Here is a 27,888-nt window from a genome sequence, read left to right as displayed (position 1 = left end):
TTACACTATTGTCTTTCTAAATGAATTCAACCTCTTCACCCTCCTTATCATTCAGTTGGGCCTCATTTAAATTCATTTATGAAGTAACGTGCACAATTATCTCCCATTCATCCATTTGTCATTTATTCAGTGAGGAAAGAGAGACTCATTAGTGGTGCATTGTCTTGGCAGATTAAGTTGGGAATAGGTGTGAAAACAACGGGTAACAAGGCATAGAATACTTTTCTGTTTGTGATTAAAACATTCTGACAAAGGAGCAGTGTAAAATACAAACATTTAGGAAAAGTAAGGGAGCAGGACATAGGTTTATTTGGGGTCTGATTCTAGTGTTAAAAGGCAATTCCGCCACTTTTCAACCTCATATTCATCCTCTCAGCACCAAAACAGTATCTATATTTCAGAAAACAGCATGTTTCTATGATCTGTCATTAAAAAGATAAAAACAAAAGTCTTTATAAATGAACCTGTCCTCCTATAGCTCTTCCCACCAGCCTCCTCTGGGAAATGTCTCTGTTCTGGTAAAAGAGAAGTAGATAGTATCACATCTTGTTTCTGTTGTATCTACATGTTTCTACATTAAACCACAGGTTCTGTTCTTGAGACTGATGGGGAAGAGTGGGGTGGAAAGGCTTTTGCAACACTACTTTAGTTAGCACAACCTTGTGACTAATTTAACTTCCTGTTTGCGATACTTGGGGGAAATTCAATGTTATCTTTCTACCTTCCCAATACCTTCCCCCATGTCTCATATTCACTTTTATCTTTCTGTCTTCCCAATACTTTCCCACACAGAGATGGCTTGATGTGGTGTGCATCATAGAGTGTATAGTCCTTTAGTCTCTATGGGCCAGATGGTAGTGTACAGTTCAGAGATGGTTTGATGTGGTGTGCAGCATAGAGTCTATAGTCCTTTAGTCTCTATGGACCAGATGGTAGTGTACAGTTCAGAGATGGCTTGATGTGGTGTGCAGCATAGAGTCTATAGTCCTTTAGTCTCTATGGACCAGATGGTAGTGTACAGTTCAGAGATGGCTTGATGTGGTGTGCAGCATAGAGTGTATAGTCCTTTAGTCTCTATGGACCAGATGGTAGTGTACAGTTCAGATATGGCTTGATGTGGTGTGCAGCAGAGAGTGTATAGTCCTTTAGTCTCTATGGGCCAGATGGCCAGTTGGTGAGGGCCACAGCATGGGGAAAGAAACTGTTCAGATGGGGGTCTATAACATCCAATCACATAGGTTTACAGCAGCTGACAGTTGCAACATCATTGCTAATAATGCAAACTGCCTTGGTTTAGATAAAGACAAGTTCTGTACAGATGTAGGATCTTAATTTAATCAGCCTGTTGCAGGAGAACTAAAACTTGTTGTGTATTGGAGGGTTAAAAAGTATTCTGAAGTTTGTAATTTCCCCTTTTCCACCTTTCCCTTTTGGAAAATGTCAGTTATCCACATAATAATTCAAATGTTGAGTTGCTTCAGGATTATTTTCCTGCTGTAGCAAACGGGCTCAAATTAAGATCCTACATCTGTAGCAATATACCTGTCTTTAATGTACATGGCTATATTAGGAGGACAGGATTCTCTTTACACCATTGTTTCTTGACCATTTGACATATTTTATTTACTGTTGTTTAGGCTGGTTGAATGAGTTCCCTATGAGAGGCTACTTCATCTGCAAGAAAACAGGCGGCCGCACCAGTTTCCTCATATGAAATTAAAAGTAAGTGTGTAGCCTACGCACTTACAAAATGGCTGTTGAAACTGTGGGACACATTTCTCTGCAACATTAAAATTAGGATAAATGTGTTGATTTGAAGGAAAGACGGGCAGACTCTGGTAAGTCTAGGCTACATAGAACTATTATATTAGAAAGTTAGGTCGTTTACAGACATTCAATAGTCAGAGTAGGTTTGATATATGATCACTTATCATGCTGACAAACCTGATGGTCTCCGTTTGAAATGGTGTGTAAAATACCATGCCTAGGTTACATGCTCTGTCCTGCTACTGTTAGGTCTATAACGTTATGGGAACTGATCTGAACAGGTTTAGGCTGGTCATCTAGGATATGTAGGCTATAGCTGAGGTATAGACCTCCATCTGTATCAGGACTAGGCTCCTGCTACTGTTACTGTTATAACGTTATGGGAACTGATCTGAACAGGTTTAGGCTGGTCATCTAGGATATGTAGGCTATAGCTGAGGTATAGACCTCCATCTGCATATCACTAACAAACCGCTGTTATATATTATAACCTAGCCTACTTTACATAATATAAATCTCCTACTTGTTGCAAAAATACTTTCTGAATGGATCAATGATTTCCCCTCAGATCAATCATGCCCGTTTTAGCCCTTCTGTCTACATTCTCAGATTGAAAGACAATAAATAGCCTACTTTTAATGAATAAAAATAAGTGTGAGACATGGCCTTGTGTTGCTGCACTGTCTATAACTACCTTAACAAACAGTGACTTATTATTATTATTGACAGTTACCATGGAGAAGAGATGTCACAACCTGATGTTCATGTGATTGCATTAAATAGCCTGACTGTTTCGATATGTCTGTTAGTAAATGTTTTATTTCTAAGAGATTATGAATAAGAGAACAATGGACATTCTAGAATGAGTTGTCACTGTGTTCACCACAACCAACATGCTGCATCTCTGTTTAGGGGTCAGTGGTCTAAAATGAGTCTCTGGGGAGAGAGAGGAGTGGGGCCCTGCCTCTAAAATGAGTCTCTCTGGGGAGAGAGAGGAGGGGGGCCCTGTCTCTAAAATGAGTCTCTCTGGGGAGAGAGAAGAGGGGGGCCCTGCCTCTAAAATGTGTCTCTCAGGGGAACATGACACCAAAGCTAAGAGGTGAGATGACAATTTTATGAAGAATTTATTGATTTTATTTACAAAATAAATAGCTATCTTAAGATGAATGCACTTACTGTAAATCACTCTGGATTAGAGTATCTGCTAAATCAGGAGTTCTCAATCCGGGGTCAGTGGAGGTACTGCAGGGGTTCTGCAGCACCCTGACTGGACTCGTTGCAATGGAAGACATTTGATAGAATTTTTGACAATATTGCCATTATACCAACACACTCTTCACACCCGATTAACAACTCTAAATAGCTTTGGCATCGTAGGCTTCAGGGTCCCTTTCGTAGGCTTCAGGGTCCCTTGTCAATAATGTTGCCTACAACGTTGCATACAATGTTCATTTTCATCGAACACATATTTCGCCCTAGATGCCTTCAATTGCCCAATTTATAGCCATGGCCAATTTATGATTCCATTTGTAACAACGTGATGTTGCGCTCCAAAGTGATAACTTGAAAAAACATGATGTAGGTAATTAAATAATCAAAAGAAAAACGTGTTTATTATACACTTAGAAAAGAAGGTTCCTTAAAGAACCAAAAGGGCTTCTATGACTTCCTTAATATATGGAACCACTAAAAGTTAGATATATTTTTGGGTTCAGTGAAGAAGAACCTCTAGAGTTCTGATCAACAAAAGGTGGTCAGATCAAGCCGCCTGTTTTTTCCAGCGCCCGGCCCGTGAATCAAACCAGCCACCTTTCTGCCATAGGTCCAACTCCTGCCACTGCTCCAACTCCTTAGCCGCTGGGCGAGAACCTTAGTTTATCTTCAGAAATAAGCATGAGTTAATCTGCCAAACCGAAGACAAAATGCTATGCATTCATTTATACCCATAAGAGTAAAATGTCTTAATTCTCAGCACTTATACGACCAATTTTCTACTCTGAGATACTTTGTGGATATGGGCCCAGATCTCAAAATATTGTTATTTAAAAAACTTTGAATGTTTGTTTTACATATAAAAATTAATAAAATAATATTACTAATGTAAGCCAGTGTAATGACTTGGTTTAGTTTATTGTGTGGCACTGCTCATGTCCGCGTTCTGGAACTCTCCGCGTCCCCGTACAGAACTGTCCACATCCACGTACGGTTTGGCGCCAAGCATATTGTCCAGTTACGCGCAGAGTGGTCTGAGGTGATGTTGGGGAACAACGACGGAGTTCGTTACAGTGTTGAGACGCCGAAGTTTATTGTTCAATTTGCTTTTTGGTCAGTGACAGTATGAGTGTAGCCAGATCCTTTTCACTCGCTATCCTTGTTTCATTTTGTGGTTCACCGGATTCGTCATCATCCTCGAGGGACAGACGAACGACCTGCTAGCTAGCCAAGCTAGTCGGTACAGCTAGCTAAGCTAGCTACTCTACCAGCAGCATCCTAGTTATCCTAGCTACCACTACATCATCACCGGCTGCCTGCATTTCTTGTGGACCGATGGAGCTCCCTGGTTGTTTCTTCCACCTGTTAAATACCATGGAGGGCTTCTCCCTCTCTCGTTGACGGATGCTGGCTACCTACCATCCCTCTGTCCGGTTCTCCTCTCTTCACTAGATGGACGGTAACTTTAGTGTTTAACCCCTCTGTGTCCAAGGACTGAAATTTTGAATATTATTTTTGGGGCGCCTCAAGTGACATTTTTTACAACGTTTATTTCTGATAAAATTAGTTCATTGCATCCGCCATGGAGCCCAGTTTCATAATATTACCTTCTGTCCCTGGTTATGAAGTAATCGCGAAAAAACAAGCCTTATGTTTGGGCATTTTTCACCCTACCAGCTCCTATTAGTTCTATTGAGCTCCGTGACACCGACTCGCCTTCAGAACGTTCTATTCCCAGCCCATTGTTCTGCGTCACAATGCCAGCTTCACTATTGTTATCAATGAGACCTGCCTGCGTTAACCCTGTAGGTTTACCTCAGGTAACTGATTATTAACAAGGTTACGGCTACTTGGTGAGCGTTAACCCTGTAAGTTTACCTCAGGTAACTTATTATTAACAAGGTTATGGCTACTTGGTGAGCGTTAACCCTGTAGGTTTACCTCAGGTAACTTATTATTAACAAGGTTACGGCTACTTGGTGAGCTCGCACACTGTTCACCTGAGGACATGTTGTGGTCGCCTATAATGAGGTGAGACACAGTTTATGAGGCGATGGCTGGCGGATAGCCATCAAACATTAAACATTTTCTGGTCATGGTTAACCACATTTGTTTTAAGAAAAAAGTGTACAATCTAAACAAAACGCATGTCCCTGTCCTCTTTTTCAAGATGTGGCCGATTTAAACAGCCAGAAGACATTTTTTAATTAGAAATAACCATTTTTTTTGACCACTTGTTGTTTCTAAGTGGCTGCTGGGTAATTTGATATGCATCAAACTCTTCCTTTATAGTCATCAAATTGACCGAATGCTGCGGAGGTTCACTGAGTTGTGAACCAAATGGGTAGAATGGGGTGATTGTTGTCTAATCGGGTGGTCTAGCGAATGGATTTGTAGATCTGACCCAGTTGCTACCTCAGATTATGAGCCTAGCAAGTGTCATGAATGAGTTATGTAGTACCCACATACGGCCACAAGGAGGAGCAAGAGTGCTATAAACCAATACTGTTTTTTGCCCTATAAACCCTAAACCTAACAATCAATCAAATGTATTTATAAAGCTCTTTTTACACCAGCAGATGTCACAAAGTGCTATACAGAAAATCTTACCCTACTTATAACCTATTTTAGCTGTAACCCTAACCCCTAATTCTAGGGTAGGGTAGCCTAGAACACTTTTAGAAACTATTTTAGTAATAATTTTATCTTAGTAAATACAATTATAGTATTAAATAGCGTTTTGATTATTTTGTTGTTATTTTATTATATGTATAATTGCAAAACAGAACACTTAATAAATAAGACACATTTGTTTTATTTTTCAAATGGGGTTTGAATTGGGTGACCTAGTATACTCTATGTGAAAGTCCAGCAATTGGCGTGGGGCAGGTTTGAGACTGATCTAATACACTTTATTTCTCAGCTGCCTCACCAACCTCTGTATGTGAATTAATAACTTTTAATTGCTAAACATTTCCAATAGATGGCAGCATAAGACCACGAAGCATCAGTTATAGGCTACAAGCAGCAATATGATTGACATAAAATAGCATGCAACCAAATACTATATGTCCCATGATTTTCTAAAATGGTCACTCATTACTTTAGCTAGCTATATATCTCGTATTAGGCCTGTGATGCTTTTGGAAGAGCAATTAAATAGTGACTATAGCAGGTGTTGAACCCCTGGTAAATAATCGCTAGTCAGATGCTCCAACCTCAACCCTAGTATACATGCATTTTTAAATATCTAATATATCGATTAAACAACTTTGGAATAGATAAGACAAGAGTGCGTCTTCCAGCCCACCAATAAATTACATCATGCAACCCTCCCAGTTAGCAAATGTACCTCAACATGCCCCTCGCTTGTGCTAGAAGGCAGAGTGCTCGCTGCTGGTTTGTCACGATCGTCAGGGAGAGACCAAGGCGCAGCGTTGAATGCGAACATTATATTTATTAGAGTGATCACACGATCAAAACAACAGACGAAAACGTGATGTCTCTGGTTACATAAACAACCCAAATAAGAACAAGAAACCACAAACACAAAGTGAAAGACAGACAGTTAAATATGGCTCCCAATCAGAGACAACCAGCTGACACTCGTTGCCTCTGATTGGGAGTCACTCAGGCCAACATAGAAATACCAACATAGAATTACACACCCTGGCTCAACATAACAGTGTCCCCAGAGCCAGGGCGTGTCAGTACCCCCCCCTAAAGGCGCGGACTCCGACCGCGCCAACTAAATACCACAGGGGAGGGACCGGATGGGCACTCCGCCTTGGCGGCGGATCCGGCTCCGGGCCTGATCCCCACTCCCTCTCCAACCCCCCAAAGTACCCCTGGTCCGGTCTGGCACCGCTGGCCGGAGCTGGACTGCACACTGATGGAGCGGATTGCTCTAGCTCCGGCGTAACGCATCTGACCGGTGCCGGACCAGGCACCAGTGGAACAGGCACGGGCCGTGCCGGACCGACGACGCACACCACTGGCTTGGTGTGGGGAACAGGCACGGGCCGTGCTGGACTGACGACGCACACCACTGGCTTGGTGTGGGGAGCAGGAGCGGACCGGACCGGGCTGACGAAACGCACCACTGACTTGGTGCGGGGAGCAGGCCGGGCCGAGCTGGCGACACGCACCGTAGACTTGGTGCGGGGAGCAGGAACGGGCCGAGCCGGGCTGACGAAATGCACCACAGACTTGGTGCGGGGAGCAGGAATGGGCCGGACTGGGCTGGCGACGCGCACCACAGACTTGGTGCGGAGAGCAGGAACGGGCCGGACAGGGCTGACGAAACCCACCACAGACTTGGTGCGGGGAGCAGGAATGGGCCGAGCCGGGCTGACGAAGCGCACCACTGACTTGGTGCGGGAAGCAGGAACGGACCGAGCCGGGCTGACGAAGCGCACCACTGACTTGGTGCGGGGAGCAGGAACAGACCGGACCGTACTGGGGACACACACCACTGGCCCTACATCGGGATCTGGAACGGGCCGGACCGGACTGGTAACACACCCCAGTACCTCTCGCCGTGCCTCTCCACCTTCCATCCCCTCTTCGACCAGTGGCCCCCGTAACCTGGCGGCCTCCTCTGCCAACCCGCTGGACCGCTCTATCGCGGCCTCCTGCTGCCCCGACGTCGTGAGCCCCCCCCTAAAACATTTCTGGGGGTCTCTCCTCCCCGTGGGCCAGGCCTCCATCGTTCTCGCCCAACTCTCGCTCCTCTGTCTCCAACTCCCGCCATTCAGCTCCTCAGTGTGCTTGACCCAGTCGAAGCTCTTCCTCAACTGTTCCCAAGTCCACCCTCTCTGCTCCTCACTAGGCTTGACCCAGTCGAGGTTGCCACGGAGATCTGCTAGCGATGGCTCCTGGACACGCTGCTTGGTCTGGTTTTGGTGGTTTCTTCTGTCACGATCGTCAGGGAGAGACCAAGGCGCAGCGTTGAATGCGAACATTATATTTATTAGAGTGATCACAAGATCAAAACAACAGACGAAAACGTGATGTCTCTGGTTACATAAACAACCCAAATAAGAACAAGAAACCACAAACACAAAGTGAAAGACAGACAGTTAAATATGGCTCCCAATCAGAGACAACCAGCTGACACTCGTTGCCTCTGATTGGGAGTCACTCAGGCCAACATAGAAATACCAACATAGAATTACACACCCTGGCTCAACATAACAGTGTCCCCAGAGCCAGGGCGTGACATGGTTGATAAATCTGACAATGAATGTATTAGGAAAATACCTTTTTCTCGACCAGAGGTGACTAAATTAATGTTCAGGCTTATTGATAATCGTTATAGTAATGAAGTATAATTTCAAAACATTAGCATAAAAACAGGTAATAATAAACATGAATCATCATTATATTATTTCACAGTAATCTGTTAAATGCTTTTTCAGTCGTTCCTCTTGCTTCAGCAGTGTGGAAAGGGACAGTAAAAAGCCTGTGCAGGAGTTTTCCTGTGCGGGGGAGTGGTGGTGTATCCAGGGAGAAAACTAAACTAACCTTCTGAAATATCATTTGTGGTCTATTGGAATTATTTAGTAACTGCAGTAGTACTGAATAAAGTATATCCTTACTAAAGTAGTAATTACTCAGAATTACAAAATATGACATTTTCTAGTTCATTTTACCACTTACAACCATAAAATAACAATTTATAGCATAACAAACAATGAAACTGACAAAAACCAAAAACACCATACATTTAGTTAACTATATATATATATATAAAATATGTATTTAGATGGGTGACATTATCTGCCAAAGTAACACCACTGTAGATAAAGAAGAGCTCTCCAGTAGGTGTACCAAAACATTTAAAGGCCATTTTCTCAAACATGAGGTTACAAGTTTATCATCTTTCAAAGCAGAATTACTTTCCCATTGTTCCTCAACTGTAGTGTTTGATATACCTTTTTCTAGCTGAGTCTCTACTTTTATCCAATGTAAAAAACACAATTTCAAATTTTGCTACATAAGACCGAATCGAGCCGGTCGGTCACATTTGACTGTGTAAAACCTAGCAGTACTACTTATTTCTCTGAGAGTGAGACAGATATTGTCACGATCGTTGACACATGATAAAGCGGACCAAGGCGCAGCGTTGAAGGTGAACATATTATTTATTTAGAATGATCACACGATCAAAACAACAACGATAACGTGACGTCTACGGTATAACACAAACCAAATCAGAACAAGATCCCACAAAGAATAGCTGAAAACAGCCTACCTAAGTATGGCTCCCAATCAGAGACAACGAGCAACAGCTGCCTCTGATTGGGAACCACCCTGACCAACATAGATCTATATGATCTAGAACAAAACCCAAAACATAGAAAACACAACATAGAAGCTACCCCGAGAAACTAAACATAGAAAATCCACACCCTGGCTCAACATTTCAGAGTCCCCAGAGCCAGGGCGTGACAGTACCTCCCCCCCCAAAGGCGCGGACTCCGACCGCGCCAACAGAACACCACAGGGGAGGGACCGGGTGGGCACTCCGCCTTGCCGGCGGATCCGGCTCTGGGCATGATCCCCACTCCCTCTCTAACCCCCCACAGTACCCCTGGTCCGGTCTGGCCCTGCTGGCCGGAGCTGGACTGACCACTGGTGGAGCGGATTGCTCTAGCTCCGACGTGAAGCATCTGACCAGTGCCGGACCAGCCACCGGTGGAACAGGCACGGGCCGTGCCGGACTGACGACGCACACCACTGGCTTGGTGTGGGGAGCAGGAGCGGGCCGAGCCGGGCTGTCGAAGCGCACCCCTGACTTGGTGCGGGGAACAGGCACGGGTCGTGCCGGACTGACGACGCACACCACTGGCTTGGTGTGGGGAGCAGGAGCGGGCCGAGCCGGGCTGTTGACGCGCACCCCTGACTTGGTGCGGGGAACAGGCACGGGCCGTGCCGGACTGTCGAAGCGCACCCCTGACTTGGTGCGGGGAGCAGGAACGGGCCGAGCCGGGCTGACGAAGCGCACCACTGACTTGGTGCGGGGAGCAGGAACGGGCCGCGCCGGGCTGACGAAACGCACCACTGACTTGGTGCGAGTGGCAGGAACAGGCCGGACCGTACTGGGAACACACACCACTGGCCCTACGTGGGGATCAGGAACAGGCCGGATGGACTGGCAACACACGCCAGTACCTCTCGCCGTGCCTCTACAACCTCCTTCCCCCTGGTGACCAGTGACTCCCGTAACCTGGCGTCCTCCTGCTGCCCCGTCGTCCACGGCGTTAGCCCCCCCCTAAAAAATGTATGGGCTTCACTCCTACCCGTGGCCAAAGCCTCCATCCCTCTTGCCAGACTCACTGTCACACTCTGGCTCCGGGACTTGTATTTGAGCCAGGGTGTATTCGTTTTGTGGGGGTTTGTTTTGGTTAGGTTGGGAATAGGGTGTGTTCATTTGGGTGTGTGTGGTTTTGGTTAGTTCTTGTGTAGTCATGTGACTCCCAATCGGAGGTAACGAGTGTCAGCTGTCGGCTCGTTATCTCTGATTGGGAGCCATATTTATCTGTATGTTTTCCTTTGGGTGTTGTGGGTTTTTGTTCCGTTTCGGTCGGTGTACCGTGGACTTCATGAGTCGTCTTTTGTTTGTAGTTCGAAACTTTAATTAATAAAGTCATGTTTCTTGCACACGCTGCGCCTTGGTCTCCTTCGCTCTTAGACGACCGTGACAGAAAAACCCACCACAAAAGGACCAAGCAGCGTGTCCAGGAGCAAGGTGATTGGACATGGGAGGAAGCGCCGGGTAAGGAGATCGAGAGGCTGGCGATGGCCCAGGTGGGCAAATCATGGTCCTGGGAGGACATGCTCGGGGGCAAGGGACCTTGGGGGAGGATCAAGGCCCTGGCGAGAGAGGAGCAACGGCGTCAGCAGGGCCATCGTCGGAAGGACGAGAGGCAACCCCAATAAATTTTTAGGGGGGGGCACACGGCATGGACGACGGAGGCAAAGATGGGGCGAATCCAGGAGGCCACCAGGCCAGGGGTACACCGCCCTGTACGTCCTGTGCGGATGCCTCACACAGAGTGTGTGAGGGTAGGCATTCAGCCAGGACGGGTGGTGGCCGCTGTTCACTCCAGGCCTCCTATCCGTCTCCACAGCCCGGTCCGGCCTGTTCCTGCCACCCGCACCAAGTCTACGGTGTGCGTCGACAGCCCTGCCCGGCCTGTTCCTGCTCTACGCACCAAGTCTACGGTGTGCGTCGACAGCCCTGCCCGACCTGTTCCTGCTCCCCGCACCAAGGCTACGGTGTGCGTCGACAGCCCTGCCCGGCCTGTTCCTGCTCTACGCACCAAGTCTACGGTGTGCGTCGACAGCCCTGTCCGGCCCAGTCCTGCTCCCCGCACCAAGTCTACGGTGTGCGTCGACAGCCCTGCCCGGCCTGTTCCTGCTCTACGCACCAAGTCTACGGTGTGCGTCGACAGCCCTGTCCGGCCCAGTCCTGCTCCCCGCACTAGCCCTGAGATGCGTGTCCTCAGCCCGGGACCACCAGTTCCGGCACCACGCACCAGGCCTATAGTGCGTCTCGGCCGGCCAGAGTCTGCCGTCTGCCCAACGGCGCCTGAACTGCCCGTCTGCCCAACGGCGCCTGAACTGCCCGTCTGCCCAACGGCGCTTGAACTGCCCGTCTGCCCAACGGCGCCTGAACTGCCTGTCTGCCCAACGCCGTCTGAACTGTCCGTCTGCCAAGCGCTGCATGAACTGCCCGTCTGTACTGAGCCTGCAAAGCCGCCCGTCTGCCATGAGCCTTCAGAGCCGTCCGCCAGACCGGAGCCGCTAAAGCCTTCCGCCAGACAGGAGCCGCTAGAGCCTTCCGCCAGACAGGATCAGCCAGAGCCTTCCGCCAGACAGGATCAGCCAGAGCCTTCCGCCAGACAGGATCAGCCAGAGCCTTCCGCCAGACAGGATCAGCCAGAGCCTTCCGCCAGACAGGATCAGCCAGAGCCTTCCGCCAGACAGGATCAGCCAGAGCCTTCCGCCAGACAGGATCAGCCAGAGCCTTCCGCCAGACAGGATCAGCCAGATCCGTCAGCCTGCCATGAGCAGCCAGATTCGTCAGCCAGCCATGAGCAGCCAGATCCGTCAGCCTGCCATGAGCAGCCAGATCCGTCAGCCAGCCATGAGCAGCCAGATCCGTCAGCCAGCCATGAGCAGCCAGATCCGTCAGCCAGCCATGAGCAGCCAGATCCGTCAGCCAGCCATGAGCCGTCCAGCCAGGATCCGCCAGAGCCGTCCAGCCGGGGTCCGCCAGCCAGCCAGGATCCGCCAGAGCCAGCCAGCCAGGATCCGCCATTCAGTCCGGTGCTGCCCCTTAGTCCGGTGCTGCCCCTTATCCTGGTGCTGCCCCTTAGTCCGGTGCTGCCCCTTAGTCCGGTGCTGCCTCTTAGTCCGGTGCTGCCCCTTAATCCGGTGGGGTTAAGTTGGAGGGTGGTCAGTTGGAGGAGGCTACGGAAGCGGGTAGTGACTATGGTGGGGTGGGGACCACGACCAGAGCCGGAACCACCGCCGAAGAGGTATGCCCACCCAGCCCTCCCTTGGTTAGCCCTAGTTGAGGCGCGGTCGCAGTCCGCGCCTTTAGGGGGGGGGTACTGTCACACTCTGGCTCCGGGACTTGTATTTGAGCCAGGGTGTATTCGTTTTGTGGGGGTTTGTTTTGGTTAGGTTGGGAATAGGGTGTGTTCATTTGGGTGTGTGTGGTTTTGGTTAGTTCTTGTGTAGTCATGTGACTCCCAATCGGAGGTAACGAGTGTCAGCTGTCGGCTCGTTATCTCTGATTGGGAGCCATATTTATCTGTATGTTTTCCTTTGGGTGTTGTGGGTTTTTGTTCCGTTTCGGTCGGTGTACCGTGGACTTCATGAGTCGTCTTTTGTTTGTAGTTCGAAACTTTAATTAATAAAGTCATGTTTCTTGCACACGCTGCGCCTTGGTCTCCTTCGCTCTTAGACGACCGTGACACTCACACTCATCTCCTCCCACGTCCATCCTCTCTCCTCGTCACGCTGCTTGATCCAGTCAAGGTGGGATCTTCTGTCACGATCGTTGACACATGATGAAGCGGACCAAGGCGCAGCGTTGAAGGTGAACATATTATTTATTTAGAATGATCACACGATCAAAACGATAACGTGACGACTACGGTATAACACAAACCAAATCAGAACAAGATCCCACAAAGAATAGCTGAAAACAGCCTACCTAAGTATGGCTCCCAATCAGAGACAACGAGCAACAGCTGCCTCTGATTGGGAACCACCCTGACCAACATAGATCTATATGATCTAGAACAAAACCCAAAACATAGAAAACACAACATAGAAGCTACCCCGAGAAACTAAACATAGAAAATCCACACCCTGGCTCAACATTTCAGAGTCCCCAGAGCCAGGGCGTGACAGATATATATTATTACTGTGTAAAACCTAGCAGTACTACTTATTTCTCTGAATGAGGCAGATATATAGCATTTTGCAAAAAAACATGATTATTTGTCTCTCTAAAATAAAACCATCAAGTGACAGATTTTAAACAAATACATGTCTGTCATTGAAAAATCCCATGCCATGATTAGCTACTGAAAAAACACACCAATCTCTTTCATAATTTCTTTAAACAATAAAAGCTAATTTACGAACATTTCTGAAAATGGATATATAGCGTTTTGGAATGAAACTCTTCTTATGTTTCCCCATCTGAGCTCAGAGTAGATGAGAGATGTAATGTTTGTCTCTGTTGTGTTGAAGTCCAATCAAGCAGGAGAGACCAGCCTCCCCTGTACCCAGCTGTGTGTCCATGAAGAGTGACCGGTCTATGCATCAACCTCTATCCTTTAGAGAGGGAGACTTTTCTACTGAACAAAGGTAAGAAGAACTCATGGGTCATGGTCAGTGAGTTAAACAACACTGTCTCTAGTCATTTCTCCTCTCCCATTTTCCCATTTATTTTTGTTGTTTTCATAATCCATAGGCCAATCCTTTTTTCCATTTTCATAGTCCTGAAACAATATTAAACTAACACAACATTCCCTCCCTGTGTGTGTGTGTGTGTGTGTGTGTGTGTGTGTGTGTGTATGTGTGTGTGTGCACTCCCTGGATGAGGAGATGTAATCTCATGTTATGTCCCCAGAAACCAACAGCAGAGATCAGAGTCAGAGATTCTCAGTGGTCAGTCTTCCCAGAGTCATCAAACAGACCTGGCCTCCATATTCAGTGTATGTGGTCCTGTTATGTACATTTGTTTTTGTTTACCTCAAGTAAAGTTGTTCTGTCAATAATTCATTAATGTGTTAATGAGAAAGCATATCTTCTCTTGCTTAACTTATTGACTTGATTCATTTCAGTTGCTTGAAGACAATATTATGACATTTGTGAAGAACGAGCTGAAGATGTTCAAGAGGATTCTTAGTCCAGAACTCCCAGAAGGCTTTGAGAGTCAGAAGCAGGATAAGGAAGTGGTGGATGCTGAAGATGAGAAGCAGGAGAGCAGTGCCAGAGAGGGGGCTCTGAAGATCACACTGCACGTCCTGAGGAAAATGAACCAGAAGGAGCTTGCTGACACACTGGAGAAAAGTAAGAGCTGTCTGCCTCATGTTGAATGCTGTTTTAGAACATTTAAAAGCTGTAGCTAAAGTACAGCTAAAGTAGCTGTGTAACTCAGTGATATTGTAGCAGCCTTAACACAACACCTAGTGACCTCATCAAGTAGCAGCAGGGATGTGTTGTGTTGATTAATTTAGACTGAGAGAGAAGAGGAGAGAGAGAGAGAGAGAGAGACAACATTAATAACACTTATTTTAATAATAAGTATAATAAACAATATAATATTTTTATTTTAAATGTTATAACAGTCCTACAATACTGTAGGCATTAAAACAGATGTAATATTAATATCCTCTGTGTTATTTCTTCATTCAGATGAGCTTGCTGTGATTTGCCAACGTGAACTCAAATCTAATCTAAAGAAGAAGTTTCAATGTGTATTTGAGGGGATCGCTAAACAAGGAAACCCAACACTTCTCAATAAGATCTACACAGAGCTCTACATCACAGAGGGTGGAACAGGAGAGGTCAATAATGAACATGAGCTGAGACAGATTGAGACAACAACCAGGAAACAAGCAAGACCAGAGACTGCAATCAAATGTAACGACATCTTCAAACCCTTAACTGGACAAGACAAACTTATCAGAACTGTGCTGACAAAGGGAGTCGCTGGCATTGGAAAAACAGTCTCTGTGCAGAAGTTCATTCTGGACTGGGCTGAAGGAAAAGCAAATCAGGATGTCCAATTTGTATTTTCATTCCCTTTTCGGGAGCTGAATTTGATGAAAAAGGACAAACACACTTTGATTGAACTTCTCAATCACTTCTCAATCGAAACCAAAGAATCAAGAATCTCCAACTACGACAAGTACAAAGTTCTGTTCATCTTTGATGGTCTGGATGAGTGCCGACTGCCCCTAGACTTCAAGAAGAACAAGATCTGTTGTGACGTCACAGAGTCAACCTCAGTGGATGTTCTGCTGACAAATCTCATCAAGGGAAATCTGCTTCCCTCTGCTCTCCTCTGGATAACTACCCAACCTGCAGCAGCCAATAAGATCCCTTCAGGGTGTGTTGACCAGGTGACAGAGGTACGAGGGTTCAATGACCCACAGAAGGAGGAGTACTTCAGGAAGAGATTCAGTGATGAGGACCTGGCCAGCAGAATCATCTCACACATAAAGACATCAAGGAGCCTCCACATCATGTGCCACATTCCAGTCTTCTGTTGGATTTCTGCAACAGTCCTTGAACACATGTTGAGTACAGACAAGAGAGAAGAGATGCCCAAGACTCTGACTGAGATGTACTCACACCTTGTGGAGTTTCATACCAAACAGAATAATGAAAAGTATGTTGGGAAAGAAGAGACAGGTCCACACTGGAATAAAGAGATCATTCTGTCACTGGGAAAACTGGCTTTTCAACAGCTTGTGAATGGGAATCTGATTTTCTATGAAGAAGACCTGAAAGAGGCTGGCATTGATGTCAATGAAGCCTCAGTGTACTCAGGATTGTGCACACAGCTCTTTAAAGAGGAATGTGGGCTGTACCAGGACAAGGTGTACTGCTTCGTGCATCTGAGCATTCAGGAGTTTCTGGCTGCTGTATATGTGTTCCTCTCATTCATCAACAACAATGAGAATCTAATGGCCGAACCGCAAGTTACTGAAGTTACTGTCTACAAGAGTGCTGTGGATAAAGCCTTACAAAGTGAGACAGGAAACCTGGACCTTTTCCTCCGCTTCCTTCTGGGCCTCTCAATGGAGTCCAATCAGAAGCACTTACGAGGTCTACTGACAAAGACAAGAAGCAGCTCACAGAGCCATGAAGAAACAGTCAAGTACATCAAGGAGAAGATCAGGGAGAATCCCTCCCCAGAGAAGTGCATCAATCTGTTCCACTGTTTGAATGAACTGAATGATCATTCTCTAGTGAAGGAGATCCAAAGCTTCCTGAGCTCAGGAAGTCTCTCAGAAGAAGAACTGTCACCTGCACAGTGGTCAGCTCTGGTCTTTGTGTTGCTGACTTCAGAAAAGGAGCTGGATGTGTTTGACCTGAAGAAATACTCCAGATCAGAGGAAGGTCTTCTGAGGCTGCTGCCAGTGGTCAAAGCCTCCAGAGCTGCTCTGTGAGTTCATAAAATGACATTTAAGTACTAATCATCAGGAAGAAATATTCAGTTTAGAGAAATATATGTATTATTGAAAAACATATTGAATCAATGTGTAATGAATACTCGGACAGAGTGGTAAGATCCAATCGCAGAATAGCGATGCTTTATTAAAGTACAGACAAGGGAAAGGCTTAATCGTGGTCGGGCGGGCTGTGGTCAAAACCGGGCCAGGCATAGACAGGCAGAGGTACCAAAGGAGCGGGCTTAGTCGTAGTCGAGGTCACAGGCACAGGATCCGAGAACGGTAATCACTGGGGTAGACAAGTAGAGGATTAAGCAATACGGGGAGTCAACTAACAAGGCACTGGTCGGATACACGGGTAATCAAAACAACAAACTCTCTCTCTCTCACTCGGAACAAAACGCTTAGCAAGTCACAATGGAACAATACCTCGCGCCGACTGAGCTTTTGAGCACACCTTAAATCCTATACTAATTACTGACAGGTGTGCTCAGAACTCAGGTGAATCAGATCGAGTCTGATGACTCCCCCTCTCAGTAGATCGGGGAAGTGTCAGACTCTGTCTAGATCCTGCCAAACCCTGATCCCTTACAGTATCCCCCTCCCCAGGGCCGGCTCCTGACGGCCTTCTACCTCTACCGGGTGGTCTTCCTCTGGGTCGGGGTCCTGGATGATCTGGGTGCTCAGCGTGGAAAGTGGCCTTGAGAGCGGGATCCAGTATATCCTTAGCCGGAACCCAGGACCGTTCCTCAGGTCCATATCCCTCCCAGTCCACGAGATTCGATGCCCCCTCGTCTCCGTCTTGACTCCAGTATCTCGTGGACTGTATAGATGGTGTCCTGTTCATCCTCCAAAGGTGGTGTAGTAGGTTGTTGAGCGATTGGTGGATACATCGGGCTATAATGGACAGGTTTCAGCAGGGAGACGTGGAACGTAGGGTTTATCCTGTAGTGTCGAGGGAGGAACAGACGGTAGGTGACAGGGTTAATACGCCTCTGTACCTTGAAGGGACCAATGTACCTGGGTTGGAGCTTCTTGCAGCTCCGTCAGAACCGCAGGTCTCGGGTAGACAGCCACACTCGTTGCCCGGGTTGATAAATGGGAGTATGTCTCCGGCGTCGGTCGGCGTAGGTCTTTTGTTGTTGTGAGGCTTGGCTGAGATGTTGATGGGCCGTCTCCCAGACCGGCGCACTCTGACGGAACCACTCGTCCACCGCCGGTACCATCCCTGATGCGGTATCCCACGGAAACAGGGGAGGTTGATACCCTAGAACACACTGGAAGGGCGTTAAACGTAGGGAGGTGTGAATGAGTGAGTTCTGAGCATACTCTACCCAAGGAAGGAATCGACTCCACTCTTGCGGTTGTCGCGAACATTGTTGCCGTAGATATTTCCCAATTTCCTGGTTGAGCCGTTCTGTCTGCCCATTGGCCTGGGGATGATATCCGGAGGTTAGGCTAACCGAAATGCCCAAGCGTTCGCAGAACGCCTTCCATACCCGGGATACAAACTGGGGTCCCCGGTCGGAAACAATATCCTCCGGGACACCAAACTGCCGGAACACCTGGGTAAACATAGTCTCAGCCATCTGAGTGGCGTTAGGCAAACGGGTCATAGGTACTAACCGACACATCTTGGAGAAACGATCGATGACCACGAGAATTACAGTATGGCCCTCTGATTCAGGTAGGTCGGTAATAAAGTCCATAGCAATGTGCGACCATGGTCAATGAGGAGTTGGCAATGGCATCTGCTTACCCTCCGGTAGTGCACGAGGTACCTTGGACTGGGCACATACTGGACAGGATAAGACATAGTCTCTGACGTCATCTGCGAGGGAATCCCACCAGTATTTTCGGCTGATGAGTCGTGTAGTTCGAGTGATTCCAGGATGACCAGATCCCAGCGACGTGTGGCACCATTCCATCAGTTGAGGGCGAAGAGAAGCTGGCACAAACACCTTAGACTCCGAGGTTTCTGGAGGGGCTGGTTCCGCTTGTAAGCTCTCCTGAATCGTGTCATCAATAGCCCACCTCACCGGTCCAGCACGGTAACTCATGGGGAGAATAGTTTCTGGCTCCACGGGTCTTTCCGTGCGCTCGAACCGTCGGGAAAGCGCATCCGCCTTACCATTCTTGGACCCGGGGATATAAGACACAGTGAATCGGAACCGGTTGAAGAATAAAGACCACCTGGCCTGTCGGAAGTTCAGTCGTTTGGCGCTGTGAAGATACTCCAGGTTGCGGTGGTCCGTGAGCACCTGGAACGGATGCTCTGCTCCCTCCAACCAATGTCTCCACTCCTCCAGGGCTAACTTCACCGCCAGTAATTCCCGATTACCCACGTCATAGTTCTGCTCGGCAGCATTCAATTTCCGGGAAAAGAAAGCACAGGGTCGTGATTTAGGCGGCTCACCTTGGCGTTGGGATAACACGGCTCCAACTCCAACCTCCGAAGCGTCCACTTCCACGATAAACGGTAAGGTAGGGTCCGGCTGACATAGAATAGGAGCGGTGGTAAAACGTTGCTTCAGCGTCTCAAACGCACGCACTGCCCCCTCCGTCCAGTTCAGACCGCGACCCTTGTAGCTGGTCATCGCCGACAGAGGCGCTGCGGTTGTGCTGAAATTACGCACGAACCGTCTATAGTAATTGGCAAACCCTAAGAACCTCTGGAGCTCCTTCACCGTCTTGGGTTGAGGCCAGTCTTGTACCGCTTGCACCTTAGATTCATCCAGTTTAACACTGTCAGGAGTGAGTATGGCCCCAAGGAAGGAAATCGTAGTGACGTGGAATTCGCTTTTTTCTGCCTTCACAAACAGAGAATGTTGTAGGAGCCGATCCAGAACCTGTCGTACATGGGACACATGTTCACTCAGCGAGTTAGAATATATGAGGATGTCATCAATGTATACTATGACAAATCGATCAATCATGTCTCTGAAAATGTCATTCATGAACGCCTGAAATACTGAGGGCGCGTTGGTAAGTCCATAGGGCATGACACAATATTCGTAGTGTCCTCGATGTGTGATAAAGGCGGTCTTCCATTCATCCCCCTCTCTAATACGCACCAGATTGTACGCACTCCTGAGGTCCAGTTTACTGTACATGGAGGCCTGTCCCACCTGTTCAAGGGCGGCTGGAATCAAAGGAAGGGGGTAACGATTTTTTATGGTTATATCGTTCAACCCTCGATAGTCGATACAAGGACGCAGTCCGCCATCCTTTTTCTTCACAAAGAAAAAACTGGATGCGGCGGGAGACGTCGATGGGCGAATGGCCCCTTGCTGTAGCGCCTCATCAACATACTGACTCATCGCTTCTCGTTCAGGCTGTGACAACGGGTAGATTCTTCCACGAGGAGGTGTAGCTCCGGATAGTAGATCAATCCCGCAGTCCCAGGCCCGATGAGGTGGTAACACGGTAGCCCTCTCCTTGGAGAACACCTGCGCGTAATCCTGGTATTCGGTAGGGACCACAGTAGACACCGCACCCTGCGCATCCTCCACAGTAGACGTTTTGCACGGTAAATTGAGGCACTCTGCCCTACATACCTCACTCCAAGCTGTGATATCGCCAGATTTCCAGGAGATGACCGGATCATGGAGGACGAGCCAGGGGTGGCCGAGAACTAGTGGCTCCCGTGGAGCGGAGATGATGAAAAAAAAGATGTTCTCCTGGTGTATGGCGCCCACTTGTAACTTGATCTCCCCGGTACGGTGCGTAATGAACCCAGTGCCCATGGGCTCATCGTCTAGCGCGTTGACTCGCAGGGGAGGTTGAATAGGAATAAGTTGAACTCCCAACTCCTCAGCAAGACCCATATCCAGAAAGCTGGCCGCCGCTCCGGAATCAATAAGTCCTTCCAACCTGCGCACTTTCTCTCCGACAGATAAGGTAACAGGTACATACATTTGTTTAGCTGTAATGTTCAAAACGGGAGTCTCACTCACCGGTTTGGCAGTTCCGAGGCGATATCCTGAGGTACGGTTAGGTCGTACCGGACATTGACGCACGAAATGACCCGACTGACCACAATACAGGCATAGTCCGTCTTGCCGACGTTGTTGTCTCACCGACCCTTGTAGAGGTGACCGTCCCAGTTGCATAGGTTCCTCCTCAGATTCTCTCCTCCGCTCTGTCGCTTGCATAGGACCAGTGATCGAGGGCTCCCGAACTGTGGATGCCTGGTGTTGCACTATAAGATTATCAATAGAGATGGCAATTTTGATAAACTCATGTAGCGTAGTGATATCTCCTCGACAAGCCAACTCAGTCTGTACGTCTTTGCGCAGCCCTCTACGGAAAACTGTGAGCAAAGCAGTCTCGCTCCATCCGCTACCGGCTGCTATAGTACGGAACTCTAAAGCGTAGTCGTCTACTGTGCGACGGCCCTGCTGAAGTTCGCATAGCTGATCTCCCACACTACGCCCAGATACTGGGTGGTCGAACACCTCTTGAAACAGTCTCTTGAACTGAACTTCCTCATTCAGCTCGGGGACCTCAGCTGCCCAAAGCGCAGTAGCCCAATCTAGTGCTCTTCCCGTTAGCAGAGAAATCATGAAATCCACTCTGCTACGGTCATCGGAAAACATGGAATGATTATACGACGTATACAGGGACATCTGGAGTAGAAACCCCTGACATTTGCCAGGTTCCCCGTCGTACCTTGTCGGTATAGAAATCGGAGGTGCATGACGAGGACTGACCGTACTCGGGGTGGTGCCTTCCGCTGCACCAGCGTTGAGTAGCTGTAGGAGTTCCTCCATGCGTTTCTCCTGTATCTCCCATCGCCTCTGTAATTCCGCTGGATCCATGGTAATGGCGAGGTATTCTGTAATGAATACTCGGACAGAGTGGTAAGATCCAATCGCAGAATAGCGATGCTTTATTAAAGTACAGACAAGGGAAAGGCTTAATCGTGGTCGGGCGGGCTGTGGTCAAAACCGGGCCAGGCATAGACAGGCAGAGGTACCAAAGGAGCGGGCTTAGTCGTAGTCGAGGTCACAGGCACAGGATCCGAGAACGGTAATCACTGGGGTAGACAAGTAGAGGATTAAGCAATACGGGGAGTCAACTAACAAGGCACTGGTCGGATACACGGGTAATCAAAACAACAAACTCTCTCTCTCTCACTCGGAACAAAACGCTTAGCAAGTCACAATGGAACAATACCTCGCGCCGTCTGAGCTTCTGAGCACACCTTAAATCCTATACTAATTACTGACAGGTGTGCTCAGAACTCAGGTGAATCAGATCGAGTCTGATGACTCCCCCTCTCAGTAGATCGGGGAAGTGTCAGACTCTGTCTAGATCCTGCCAAACCCCGATCCCTTACCCAATGCATTGATGTTCACATTAGTATAACAACATGACCATACAATTCTAGGAGACTGAAGATTAATCTATATGTTGTTTAAGAGAATAAACCAAATGCATCTGCCATTGTCCTTCTACACTACTGGTGTTAAATTAACAGTGTGTTTGTGAAATCATGATGATCTCTCTGTCAGGCTGTCAGACTGTGGAGTAACAGAGGAAGGCTGTGCTTCTCTGGTCTCAGCTCTAAGGTCAAACCCCTCACACCTGAGAGAGCTGGATCTGAGTAACAATGACCTGAAGGATTCAGGAGTGAAGCTGCTCTCTGCTGGACTGGGGAATCCCCACTGTAAACTGGAGACTCTGAGGTCAGTATTCCTGTAGTTGGTCAACAAGTGATAACTGTTCACCAGATCCACATGTGTTTACCAGGCACACATAGTCCACACCATATGTGTTTGGACAGTGAAGCTTACAGTTTTAAATTTGGCGCTATGCTCCAGCATTTTGGATTTGAGATAGAATGTTTCATATTAGGTGACAGTACAGAATGTCAACTTTTATTTGAGGGTATTTTCATACATAGCTGTTTTACAGTTTAGATAGGAAAGCACTTTATGTGTCTAGTTCTCCCATTTGAAGAAGTCTTAATAATTTGGACATATTCACTTATATTGTATTAAAGTAGTCATAAGTGTAGTATTTGGTCCCATACTCCTTACTTGCAGTGATTACATCAAGCTTGTGATTCTACAAACTTGTTGAATGCATTTGCAGTTTGTCTTGGTTGTGTTTTGGATTATGTTTTTTCCAATAGAAACTGAATGGTGAATAATGTCCTGTCATTTTGGAGTCACTTCACTTGTATTGTCAGTAAGAATAGAAGATGTTTCTGAACTCTTCTACAATCATGTGGATGCTACCATGATTATGAATAATCATGAATGAATCGTGAATGATGATGAATGAGAAAGTTACAGAGGAACAAGGATCATACCCCCTCTGTCATTGGTAATGGTGAGAGGTTAGCATGTTTTGTTGTAGCCTCTGTAACTTTCTCACTCATTATTATTCATGATTCATTCATGATTTTTCTTAATCATGGCATCATCAGGATTAATTTAGTAGTGTTTAGAAACATGTTATCTACTCACTTAGACAGAAAATTACTCCAGTCATCATCCACCATTCAGTTACTATTGGGCAAAACATAACCCAAAACACAACCAAAACAAACTGCAAATGCAACCAACGAGTTTACAACCAAATACTCAACTTTTGACTACTTTAATATACTATAAGTCAAACGGTCAGAATACGTTTGACTTCTTCAAATGGGGAACTAGATACATAAAGTGCTTTCATTTCTAAACGGTGAAACAGATATGTATTAAAATACCCTCAAATAAAAGGTGACATTATATACTGTCACCTCATATGAAACATTTGATCTCAAATCCAAAATGTTGGAGTATAGAGCCACATTTAAAATGTTAGCTTCACTGTCAAAATAGATATGGTGTGGACTGTATACTCAATACAATCTAAATATGATACCTCACTGTCTGTCTTTTGACTGATACCGCTTTTTAAACTGGTCTGGTCAGTCAACTCAAATATTCGTACTATATATTTTTCTATCTACAGGCAATACTTTGTCATTTCTAATAATGAAACATTCATTTATGAATATATATGGCAGGTTTCAGGACACTGATGTATCTGAATATGTTGAAAAAATATCCTGCCACTATTTTCACCACCAAAGAATAGCAGTGTGGTTTTAATATGATTTGACTCTTTGCAGGCTGTCAGGCTGTCTAGTCACAGAGGAAGGCTGTGCTTCTCTGGTCTCAGCTCTGAAGTCAAACCCCTCACACCTGAGAGAGCTGGATCTGACTAACAATGACCTGAAGGATTCAGGAGTGAAGCTGCTCTCTGCTGGACTGGGGAATCCCCACTGTAAACTGGAGACTCTGAGGTCAGTATTCCTGTAGTTGGTCAACAAGTGATAACTGTTCACCAGATCCACATGTGTTTACCAGGCACACATAGTCCACACCATATGTGTTTGGACAGTGAAGCTTACAGTTTTAAATTTGGCGCTATGCTCCAGCATTTTGGATTTGAGATATAATGTTTCATATGAGGTGACAGTATATAATGTCACCGTTTATTTGACGTTTTTCATACCTGTTTTACTGTTTAGATATGAAAGCACTTTATGTATCTAGTTCTCCCATTTGAAGAAGTCTTATTTATTTGGACAAATTCATTTAGTTAAAAGTTTAGTATTTGGTCCCATATTCCTTACCTGCAGTGATTACATCAAGCTTGTGATTCTACAAACTTGTTGAATACATTTGCAGTTTGTCTTGGTTGTGTTTTAGATTATGTTTTTCCCAATAGAAACTGAATGGTGAATAATGTCCTGTCATTTTGGAGTCACTTCACTTGTATTGTCAGTAAGAATAGAAGATGTTTCTGAACACTTCTACATTCATGTGGATGCTACCATGATTATGAATAATCATGAATGAATCGTGAATGATGATGAATGAGAAAGTTACAGAGGAACAAGGATCATACCCCCTCTGTTATTGGTGAGAGGTTAGCATGTTTTGTTGTAGCCTCTGTAACTTTCTCACTCATTATTATTCATGATTCATTCATGATTTTTCTTAATCATGGCATCATCAGGATTAATTTAGTAGTGTTTAGAAACATGTTATCTACTCACTTAGACAGAAAATTACTCCAGTCATCATCCACCATTCAGTTACTATCGGGCAAAACATAACCCAAAACACTACCAAAACAAACTGCAAATGCAACCAACGAGTTTGGGACCAAATACTCAACTTTTGACTACTTTTATACACTATAAGTGAATTGGTCAGAATACTTATGACTTCTTCAAATGGGGGGACTAGATACATAAAGTGCTTTCATTTAAAATGTTAGCTTCTCTGTCAAAATAGATAGGTGTGGACTGTATACTCAATACAATCTAAATCTGATACCTCACTGTCTGTCTTTTGACTGATACTGCTTTTTAAACTGGTCTGGTCAGTCTACTCAAATATTTGTACTATACATGTTTCTCTCTACAAGCAATATTATGATAATTTCTAATAATGATACATTAATTTATGAATAGATATGGCAGGTTTCAGGACACTGGTATAAATGAAAATTTTGAAAAAATATACTGCCACTATTTTCACCACCAAAGAATAGCAGTGTGGTTTTAATATGATTTGACTCTTTGCAGGCTGTCAGGCTGTCTAGTCACAGAGGAAGGCTGTGCTTCTCTGGTCTCAGCTCTGAAGTCAAACCCCTCACACCTGAGAGAGCTGGACCTGAGCTACAATCACCCAGGAGACTCAGGAGTCAGACTGCTCTCTGCTGGACTGGAGGATCCACACTGCAGACTGGAGAAACTGAAGTATGTAGAGGGTTTATGTCAATGTTCATATCAGACATGTTGGAGTTATCAGGCTAGTTAAGACAAACATTCTGACCACCACTTGGACTAAGTTATATAAAGACTGTGTGTTAGTGTTAGTGTGTGTGTGTGTGTGTGTGTGTGTGTGTGTGTGTGTGTGTGTGTGTGTGTGTGTGTATGTGTGTGTGTGTGTGTGTGTGTGTGTGTGTGTGTGTGTGTGTGTGTGTGTGTGTGTGTGTGTGTGTGTGTGTGTGTGTGTGTGTGTGTGTGTGTGTGTGTGTGTGTGTGTGTGTGTGTGTGTGTGTGTGTGTGTGAGTTCAGGTGTATCCCTCAATGACTGTCTGTTCTTCTGCTTACCGCTACAGTGTGGAACATGGTGGAGAGAACACAATGAAACCTGGACTTAGAAAATGTGAGTGTTGACTGCTGTGAAGAATATGACTAAGAATAAGTCTTAATTCAAGTGAAGTCAAAGTCAAAGACCACCATCATTACTTGGTCATATTAAATATCAGCTGTAGTTCTACAGAAGCAGAAATCAGGGACACCAAAGTTTACTACGAGATGCTTTGACAATGTGTGTGTCTGTGTTTTAAGGATGTGTGTGTGTGTTCAGGATGTGTATGTGTGTCCAGTGTGTGTGTGTGTTTGTGTTTGTTCAGGATGTGTGTGTGTGTGTGTAATTAATGGGAATAAGTGTGTTTTATATTACCATAGAGTATAACATATGATCATTGAACAAATCTCAAGTTACCTTAACTTCTCCTTTTGATACCTAGAAACATCTACATTAAATGAATTAGTGAAAAGTGAGTTAACATTCTAATGTGAATGATGATGATTTCTAATATTGTGTCTGGTTTCATCCATCAGATGTCTGTGATCTCAAACTGGACCTAAACACAGTAAACAGACTCCTCTCTCTGTCTGAGGAGAACAGAAAAGTGACATGGAGGAGAGAGAAGCAGCCGTATCCTGATCACCCAGAGAGATTTGAGATCTGGGAACAGGTGCTGTGTAGAGAGGGTCTGACTGGGCGCTGTTACTGGGAGGTAGAGTGGAGTGGGAGAGGGGCTGTTATAGGAGTGACATATAAAGGAATCAGCAGGAGAGGAAGGGGTAATGACTGTGGGATTGGATGTAATGACAAGTCCTGGAGTCTGTTCTGCTCTGACAACAGTTACTCTGCCAGGCACGATAATAAGTCCACTACCATAGATGTCCCCTCCTCCAGCTCCCACAGAGTAGGAGTGTATCTGGACTGGCCAGCCGGCACTCTGTCCTTCTACAGAGTCTCCTCTGACACACTGACCCACCTGAACACATTCCACTCCACATTCACTGAGCCGCTCTATCCAGGGTTTGGGGTTTATGTTTACTCCTCAGTGTCCCTGTAAATAATAACCATGGTAACACTGACACACACACACACACACTGGACACACACACACACACACACACTGGACACACACACACCTAACACAAACACACACACATACTGAACACACACACACTGGACACACACACTGACACACACTGGACACACAAACACACTTGATACACACACACTGTACACACACACACACACACACACACACACACTGAACAAACACACTGAACACACACACACCGGACAAACACACACTGGACACACACAAACACACACACACACACACACAAACACACACACAGGACACACATACATTGATCACACACTGGACAAACACACCCACAAACTGGACACTGGACACACACACACACTGGACACTGGACACACACACACACTGAACACACACACACTGGACACAAACACACTGGACACACACACACACACAGAGGACACACACACACACTGGACACACACATACTGGACACAAACACACTGTACACACCCACAAACACTAGACACACACACACACTGGACACACACACACACACTGACACACACACACACTGGACACACACACACACTGGACACACACACACACACTGAACAAACACACTGAACACACACACACCGGACAAACACACACATACACACACACACACACACACACACACACAGGACACACATACATTGATCACACACTGGACAAACACACCCACACACTGGACACTGGACACACACACTGGACACACACACACACACTGAACACACACACACTGGACACAAACACACTGGACACACACACACACACAGAGGACACACACACACTGGACACACACACTGGACACACACACACACACACTGGACAAACACACACACACACACAGGACACACACACACACTGGACACACACACACACACACACTGGACACACACACTCACACACACTGGACACACACACACACACACACACACAGGAAACACACACAGGACACACACACACACACACACTGAACACACACACACACACACCTGACACA

General features: G+C 46.4%; 1 protein-coding gene across 1 annotated transcript; it reads left to right on the top strand.

Moving 5' to 3' along the window:
- Positions 1-2,783: 2,783 nt before the first annotated feature.
- LOC311117710 (NLR family CARD domain-containing protein 3-like) lies at positions 2,784-27,317 on the top strand (the record flags this gene model as incomplete). Its single annotated transcript, XM_084192638.1, has 10 exons — positions 2,784-2,866; positions 13,756-13,872; positions 14,138-14,222; positions 14,352-14,498; positions 14,859-16,684; positions 22,208-22,381; positions 23,821-23,994; positions 25,288-25,461; positions 25,827-25,873; positions 26,335-27,317. 10 exons carry the CDS (start codon positions 2,784-2,786, stop codon positions 26,856-26,858), a joined length of 3,351 nt encoding a protein of 1,116 aa, XP_084048764.1. The 3' UTR covers positions 26,859-27,317.
- Positions 27,318-27,888: the final 571 nt, after the last annotated feature.

The sequence above is a fragment of the Coregonus lavaretus genome (assembly GCF_964263955.1).
Source record: "Coregonus lavaretus genome assembly, contig: HAP1_SCAFFOLD_925, whole genome shotgun sequence".
In the NCBI taxonomy this organism is placed as follows: Eukaryota; Metazoa; Chordata; class Actinopteri; order Salmoniformes; family Salmonidae; genus Coregonus; species Coregonus lavaretus.
Note: the sequence above shows the minus strand (reverse complement) of the source record. Positions and strands in the feature narration are given on the sequence as shown.